The sequence below is a fragment of the Piliocolobus tephrosceles genome, chromosome 21 (assembly GCF_002776525.5).
Source record: "Piliocolobus tephrosceles isolate RC106 chromosome 21, ASM277652v3, whole genome shotgun sequence".
NCBI lineage: Eukaryota > Metazoa > Chordata > Mammalia > Primates > Cercopithecidae > Piliocolobus > Piliocolobus tephrosceles.
Window position 1 is genome coordinate 8,025,992 of NC_045454.1, and position 8,758 is coordinate 8,034,749.

The window sequence follows — 8,758 nt, forward strand, 5'->3', positions numbered from 1 at the left end:
AAAAAAAAAAAAAAAAAAAGAAGTGATAATTCTGGAAGCGGCGTCCTGGGCTGTTGTATAGACTAAATAGCATAATGCATAGAAAGCTCTGTGCCTGGAGGACTCCTTCCCAGATACTGACAACTCGCTCCCTGGTTTCCTTTGGGTCTCAGCTCAGATGCCTCCCTCTGGGTGAGTCCCTCCTTGGCCACCGTGTGTGAACAGTGACCCATCAACCTCTGTGGCATCCTGTTTTCTTCTGTGGTACTTTGTTGTCCTCCATAGCACTTTCTCCATCCGACCTGTTCAGCGGTTCCTTGCTCATTTGTTTGTTAGGTTCTCTTCCCCACCAGAACTTGAGCATCCTGAAGGCAGGGGCTGTGTTGTTTCCTTTGCTGCTGTTTCCCCAGTGACCGGCATAAACAGGAAACTTGGTGAATCATTATCGAGTGAATGAATGAGTGAATAAACGAACGAATGGATTTGGCACATGCTGGTGACATGGCCAGTGCTCAATAAACATTAGCTATTATCTTTCCTTTCTATGTGAAAGCATGAGGCCGGGCGCGGTGGCTCAAGCCTGTAATCCCAGCACTTTGGGAGGCCGAGACGGGCGGATCACGAGGTCAGGAGATCGAGACCATCCTGGCTAACACGGTGAAACCCCGTCTCTACTAAAAATACAAAAAATTAGCCGGGCGAGGTGGCTGGCGCCTGTGGTCCCAGCTACTCGGGAGGCTGAGGCAGGAGAATGGCGTGAACCCGGGAGGCGGAGGTTGCAGTGAGCTGAGATCCGGCCACTGCACTCCAGCCTGGGAGACAGAGCAAGACTCCGTCTCAAAAAAAAAAAAAAAAAGCATGAGTCAGCCACTCCACTTTTGTTCACTTACAGGTCGCTGTCAAAATGGAGTTTCCAGCCCAGTAAATCCAAGGGCCAGACCGTGACTTCATAAAGGTATTATCCCTTGGGCGTAGCCTTTCAAGGCCTTTTTCCTTTTTCCCACCAGCAGCTGGCTCCTGCTTGTTTCCTCTGGGTTGCTGCTGGCCAGCTTTACTCCCAGAAGGAATGTGGTGGTGGGTATGGCAGGGCTCGCCTGCTTAGGCACTTGCTGCGTCGTGGAGGCATCCTTCCCGGAGGGCAGCCAGCATCTGGGGAAATTCTATGTAACATGAAGCCATTTAAAACCATCACAGATTTCTGCCAGGTGTGGAGGCTCACACCTATAATTCCAGCACTTTGGGAGGCTGAGGCAGGTGGGTCACTTGAGGTTAGGAGTTCCAGACCATCCCGGCCAACATGGTGAAACCCCATCTGTACTAAAAATATAAAAATTAGCTGGGTGTGGTGGCACATACCTGTATATAAAAATTAGCTAGGTGTGGTGGCGCGTACCTGTATATAAAAGTTAGCCGTGTGTGGTGGCGTGTACCTGTAGTCCCAGCTACTCAGGATGCTAAGACAGGAGAATCGCTTGAACCTAGGAGGCAGAGGTGAGCCAAGTGCTCAAGTGAGGCTCTCAGGCTCAAGTGAGCCAAGACCGCATCGCTACACTGCAGCCTGGGCGACAACAGCAAAACTCCATCTCAAAAAAGAAAAAAAAATCAGCTGGCTGTGGTAGGGCACACCTGTAGTCCCAGCCACACAGGACACTGACAGGAAAATCTCTTGAACCTGGGAGACGGAGGTTGTAGTGAGCCAAGATCGTGCCACTGCACTCCAGCCTGGGTGACAGAGTGAAACTCTGTCTCAAAATAAATAAATAAATAAAATAAACGATCACAGATTTCTAAACAAACCCTTTGTTCACATAAGAAATCTAGGCGTAGTGGCCCACACCTGTAATGCTAGCACTTTGGGAAGCCAAGGCAGAAGGATTGAGCTCAGGAGTTCGAGACCAGGGCAACATAGCAAGACGCCATCTCTACAAAAAGTAAAAAAAAAAAAAAAAAAAAGAGGCCGTGTGCAGTGACTCAACCCTGTAATCCTAGCACTTTGGGAGGCCGAGACAGGCGGATCACGAGGTCAGGAGATTAAGAGCATCCTGGCTAACACGGTGAAACCCCATCTCTACTAAAAAAATACAAAAAAAAAAAAAAAAACCAGCCGGGCAAGGTGGTGGGCGCCTGTAGTCCCAGCTACTTGGGAGGCTGAGGCAGGCGTAAACCCGGGAGGCGGAGCTTGCAGGGAGCTGAGGTCCGGCCACTGCACTCCAGCCTGGGCAACAGAGCGAGACTCTGTCTCAAAAAAAAAAACAAAGCCAGTCATGGTGGCACATGCCTGTAGTCCCAGATACTTGGGAGGCTGAGGTGAGAGGATGGCTTGCGCCCAAGAACTCAAGGCTACAGTGAGCCATGATCATGCCATTGCACTCCAGCCTGAGTGACAGGGTGGGACCCTGTTACTAGGAAATAGAAAAGAAGTATAGCAGAGTCTGGCTGGCGAGGCTTCAGTGACAAGCGACTTCTAAATCTTAGTGGTTTCACACAATCACACATTACTTCTCGCTAATGTAACTCTCCAGGCACCAGCCTCTATGCAGTTTAATAATGTATATATATATAATATGTTATATATAATATGTTATTTAGTATATGTATATAAATATGTATATAATATATATTTGCACTCCAAATATAGACACAGCCTGTCACTCAGGCTGGAGTGCAATGGCGCAATCATGGCTCACTGCAGCCTTGAGCTCTTGGACGCAAGCCATCCTCTCACCTCAGCCTCCCAAGTATCTGGGACTATAGGTATGTGCCACCATAACTGGCTATTTTTTTCTTTTTTTTCTTTTTTTTACAGTATATATATATAAAAATATGTATGTGTGTACATATATATATATATATATATTTTTTTTTTTTTTTTTTGAGACAGAGTCTCGCTCTGTCGCCCAGGCTAGAGTGCAGTGGTGCGATCTCGGCTCACTGCAAGCTCCGCTTCCTGGGTTCACGCCATTCTCCTGTCTCAGCCTCCCGAGTAGCTGGGACTACAGGCACCTGCCACCAAGCCTGGTTAATTTTTTGTATTTTTTAGTAGAGACGGGGTTTCACCGTGTTAGCCAGGATGATCTCGAGCTCCTGACCTTGTGATCCACCCATCTGGGCCTCCTAAGATGCTGGGATTACAGGCGTAAGCCACTGCACCTGGCCAAAAAATATATATATCTTTAATTAGCCAGGCATGGTGGCTCATGCCTGTAATCCCAGCTATTCGGGAGACTGAGGCAGGAGAATCGCTTGAACCCGAGAGGCGGAGCTTGCAGTGAGCCGAGATTGCACAACTGCTCTCCAGCCTGGGTGGCAGAGAGAGACTCCATCTCAAAAATATATATATATTTTTTTAATTTTTAATTTACCGGGGTACATAGTAGGTATATATATTTATTGGGTACATCTAGGCAATTTGGTCTTGTGACACCAGTGTCAAACACCCAGGTGTGCCTGGGGGAGAGGGAAGAGGCAGTGAGACGTCTGCCTTAACAAAAATGCTCACTGGTATTTATGCCTTTGAGAAGACAGAGATATTCTTTTACATATTATTAGCAGGACAACAAATCACCAAGTTAGACAACTAGTCAGAATGACTGGCTTTCTAGAGGGTAAAAGATACTTGACCAACAGCCTTTGCAGTCCAGATGTCTTACACGACTCCTTTGTTTGAAAAAACAGAAGGGCAGATTTATGCCACAGAGTGTTTCTGCTTTTCTGCAGCCTGAGGAAGAGGAATCCAGGACCCCTTCTCTCCCCATGTGACTGAGATTTATTTCACCAGCTGATGGAATGGCCTATGGTTTTTAAGGACAAGCTCTAGAATTTCAGAAGTTCGTACCTAGAGGAAATAGACAGGCCTGAGAAGCTCAGAACTTCCTATCGAAGAAGAAGGGGAAGAAGAGAAATATTAATGACTGGAATATAGTAACTTGGGTACAAGGCATGATATGGTCACAGCAAGCACTTACATAAAAGGCTTTCTGTGGGCCAGGCCCTGTTCTCAGCACCTCATATAAATGTATTCATTTAGACCTCATCAACCATTCTATCAGATAGGTGCTGGGAGATGCCCTGTTTTACAATGGGGTGGACTGTGGCACAGAGAGGTTAAGTAGCTTACCCAGCATGTAGCGGATCTGGGATTGAAATCTGGCAGCCTGGGGCCAAACCTGTGATTTTAAGGACCCCACTGTCTGCATTTGCAACAGAAGCCAGCCTTGACAGTGAATGAAGGAAAAGGGTTTGATCAGAATGGTCTCTTGCAACCAGGATGGTAGCTCATGCTTGTAATCCCAGCACTTTGGGAGGCTGAGGCAGGAGGGTTGCTGGAGGCCAGGAGTTCCAGACCAGCCTGGGCAACATAGTGAGACACAGTCTCTACAAAAAAAAATTTAAAAATTAGTCAGTTGTGGCTGGGCGCGATGGCTCACACCTGTAATCCCAGCACTTTGGGAGGCCGAGACGGGCAGATCACAAGGTCAGGAGATCGAGACCATCCTGGCTAACATGGTGAAACGCTGTCTGTACTAAAAATACAAAAAATTAGCTGGACGTGGTGGTGGGTGCCTGTAGTCCCAGCTACTTAGGAGACTGAGGCAGGAGAATGGTGTGAACCTGGGAGGCAGAGCTTGCAGTAAGCCGAGATCACGCCACTGCAGTCCAGCCTGGGCAACAGAGCGAGACTCTGTATCAAAAAAAACAACAACAACAACAAAAAATTAGTCAATTGCGGTGGCACACACCTATAGTTCCAGCTACCTGGGAAGATTGCTTGAGCCCAGGAATTTGAGGCTGCAGTGAGCCATGATTATGCGGTAGCACTCATACTTGGTGACAGAGTGAGACCCCTTCTCTAAAAAAATTTAGAAAAGAATATTCTGTTTCAAAGTGAAATTAAATCACAAGCACATGTTTATATTAACTTCTATTTCGATAGTTTCCATTTTTTTTTTGTTTGTTTTTGTGTTTTGTTTTTTTGAGATGGAGTTTCACTCTTGGTGCCCAGGCTGGAGTGCAATGGCACGATCTCGGCTCACCACAACCTCCGCCTCCCAGGTTCAGGCGATTCTCCTGCCTCAGCCTCCCGAGTAGCTGGGATTACAAGCATGCACCACCACGCCTGTCTAATTTTGTATTTTTAATAGAGATGGGGTTTCTCCATCTGTTGGTCAGGTTGGTCTTGAACTCCTGACCTCAGATGATCTGCCTGCATTGGCCTCCCAGAGTCCTGGGATTACAGGCGTGAGCCACCGCACCCAGCCTGTTGCTGCTATGTGTTAGATGCTCATTACAAACAGCACTGCCATAATGAAGGGCAATACAAACTGCCTGTAGTACTTCATCCTTGTTAATTTCCCTTCTTCACTTAACTGGCTTAAAACTCTTCTATATCCTCATTTGTCATAGGCTCAGTTTGTAATTTGGACTTTTAAAAAGTATCAGGAATCAGCTCAGATGCAAAGCATAGAGAGTAATTTAGTGAACACTCATCATTCTACTAAATCAGTCAGGATAGAGTAGGTTGTGCTGCTATGACAAATAAACCCTGAAATCTTGCTGGCTCAATACAGCAGAAGTGTATTTGTTGATCATGAGGTTCCAGTGTGGACCCGGCAGCCCTCCTTCATCTTGTTGCTATGTCGGTTGGGAGCCAGGGTCATCCCTGCAGGTGGAGAGGGAAGCAGAGGAGGTATTCTGACTCCTAACTACCTTGGCCATGAGATGACTCTTCTCACACCCCATTGGCCAGAATTAGTCATGTGGTCTCTGCCTCACTGCCAGGGAACCTGGGAAGTATAGGGGAGCATATCGATATTTGGGGAACATTGACTGTCACTCCCGTTCCCATTGCATGTTTTAAAAAGTGAACATCACAAACATAGTTGAAGACCCTGGCCATGCCTCCTGCACACTCACCCTGTGATTAAGAGCAGTTCTCCAACAATACTTCCACTGACCTTCAGCTGGCCTGTTTGACTTTGCGTTTGTTCATTCTGTTTTGTAGCATGATCTCCTTCTGTCCAGACTGTGGCAAAAGTATCCAAGCGGCATTCAAGTTCTGCCCCTACTGTGGAAATTCTCTGCCCATAGAGGACCATGTGGGGTCCGAAACCTCTGTCAGTCCGCCAGTGTCATCCTTCCAAGGTAAGAACCAGAGCTTTGAGCCCATTTCTGCAGTGGGGATGAGGTGCATGCGTGTGTGTCTGGGGAGGTGGGGAGGGAGGATGCCTTTGCAGCCTGTCTGACCTTGTCCTGATCCTGGAGAAGCCCAGGCCTCAGGACTGGACCCCTCTGTGTACCCTCAGTCCCTTGGCCTCTTATTGGCCTCATGGCTTTGGACACTGTTTCCATGTTAACAATTCCTTCATTTCTATCTCCAGCCAGCCTGGACTCCCCTGCTTGGAGGAGATATATGTGCAGCCTGCCTGCTTGGCACCTGCAGGTTGAGTATCCCTTATCTGAAATGTTGGGGACCGGAAGTGTTCTCATTTTGGATTTTTTTCAGATTTTGGAATATTTGCATTATATTTACTGGTTGAGCATCCTGATTCAAAAATCTGAAATCTGGCTGGGCACAGTGGCTCATGCCTGTAATCCTAGCACTTTGGGAGGCTGAGGTAGGCAGAGCACTTGAGGTCAGGAGTTCGAGACCAGCCTGGCCAACATCCTGAAATCCCATCTCTACTAAAAATACAAAAATTAGCTGGCATAGTGGCACACACCTGTAATTCCACCTACTTGGGAGTCTGAGGCAGGAGAATCGCTTGAACCCAGGAGGCGGAGGTCGCAGTGAGCCGAGATTGCGCCACTGCACTGCAGCCTGGGTAACAGAGTGAGACTCGATTAAAAAAAAAAAAAAACACAAACAAACCTGAACTCCACAGTAGCCCAGTGAAATTTCCTTTGAGCATCCTGTTGGCACTCAAAGTTTCAGATTTTGGAGCATTTTGCATTTCAGATTTCTGGATTTGGGATGCTTAACCTGTGTTGGATGTCCTGATCACATCTCAGTCTGAACTTGCCTTCACCTGAGCTCCTGGTGTTCGTGTCGCCTGCCCTGCCATAGACTTCCCCACTGCCGTGAATAGCACTCCATCCAGTTTCTCAGGCCGGGCCCTGGGGGTCATCCATGAGTTCTCTTTGTCTCCCACCCCGTGACCCACCCACCCCTTCAGCAAATCTTGTTGGCTGCCTCTTTACAATCAGTGCAGTATCAGCCCACTTCCTTCCCCGCACCTCCCACATCCCTTGCCCTCACCTCTCTTGTGCAGAAGCCTTTTTGCCCTCGGCTCTCCTCTCTTGTCCCTGTAGTCATCTTCACACAGCCGCCAGAGGGATCCTATGAATACAGAGTCAGAGCCCGTCATTCCTCTGCTCATACTTTCCCACGTGAGGCGATGGGACCAGGTCCCTATTTCCCCTCAGACCCCACCTCCCGACCCTCCTGCTGTTGCCTGCTCCATTCCAGCTGCACTGGCCTCCCGGCTGCCCCTCCACACCTCAGCATGCCTGGGCCTCAGCCTGTGCGCTTGCCGCTCCCTCCTGGATGCCTCTTCCCTTATGGGCCTGCATGCCCCACTCTTTCTTTCACTGCCTTCAGGTTTTGTTTTTTGTTGTTTTTGTTTTTGTTTTTGAGACTGAGTCTTGCTCTGTCGCCCAGGCTGGGGTACAGTGACACAATCTCAGCTCACTGCAACCTCCGCCTCCCAGGTTCAAGTGATTCTTATGCCTCAGCCTCCTGAGTAGCTGGAATCACAGGTATGTACCACCACACCCAGCTCATTTCTGTATTTTCAGTGGAGATGGGGTTTCACCACGTTGGCCAGGCTGGTCTTGAACTCCTGGCCTGAAGTGATCCACCAGCCTTGGCCTCCCAAAGTGTTGGGATTACATGAGCCACTGCGCCCATCCATGCCTTCAGGTATTTATTCAGTTGTCACTTTCTCAGAGACACTTTCCCTGCCACTACTAATTAAAGTTGCATCTTTTCTCTATGCAATGATGCTGTCCCCCTTCCTTGCTGTGTATTTGTTTTTGGTACTTGTCTCAACCCTATTAAATACAGTATTTTACTTATATTGCTTCTTCTGTAAGCTCCATAAGGACAGAAACTTTTTGTTTTTCTGTAACCTGTGTTGATTGTGGTTTTGTAACCTGCTGTTAGCACAGCACCTGGGTCTGTGCCTGGCACGGTATCAGGTGCTGAGAAATCTTACTGACTGGTTGAATGAATTAAATATCAATAGTCGGTCTTGCTCACTGGAAGGCCCAAGCCCAGGTACAATACTGGTAAATCAAAGAGGGTTTACCCATCGGACAGTTGTGCAGAAGGCAGTCAGCATACATGGCGGGGAGTTGAGTGACATTCGTTTTATCATTTGGGAGTGTATTTAGCTGCAAATAACAGAAAATGCTATGACAAGGGTTTAAACAAATGATCGGGTTTATTTTTCTTTTCTTTCACTGGCAAGTATGTAGAGCAATATTTTTCTTACTGAAAAAAGGAGACAGTGAGTGTTGGGATGGTGTCCCCATGATGCCCTAAGGGACCCAGGCTCCTCTGTCTTTCTACTGAGCCATCCTTAGCATATGGCTTTTGTTCCCATGCTTACTGCCTTGAGATCTCAAGTTGACTTCTTCATCTCCACAGTTCCAGGCAAATGTGAACAGCGTTGGCCTTGGCCCAACTTGAGAGTCAGAGTGTTTTTTTTGTTGTGTTGTGTTGTGTTTTGTTTGAGACGGAGTCTTGCTCTGTCTGTCGCACAGGCTGGAGTGCAGTAGC

General features: G+C 47.8%; 1 protein-coding gene across 10 annotated transcripts in view; it reads left to right on the forward strand.

Annotated features, from left to right (window-relative positions):
• The window catches only part of VRK3 (VRK serine/threonine kinase 3), a 50,650-nt gene that overhangs the window by 4,591 nt on the left and 37,301 nt on the right, over window positions 1-8,758 (forward strand). For 9 of the 10 annotated variants that reach the window (XM_023182766.2, XM_026448404.1, XM_026448406.1 and 6 more), the window contains exons 2-3: window positions 872-934; window positions 5,981-6,120. In XM_023182766.2, the coding sequence (XP_023038534.1) occupies window positions 5,982-6,120 (139 nt within the window). In that variant the 5' untranslated portion in view covers window positions 872-934; window position 5,981. The remainder of the gene's footprint in view (window positions 1-871; window positions 935-5,980; window positions 6,121-8,758) is intronic. The other variant, XM_023182757.3, reaches the window with a different exon arrangement.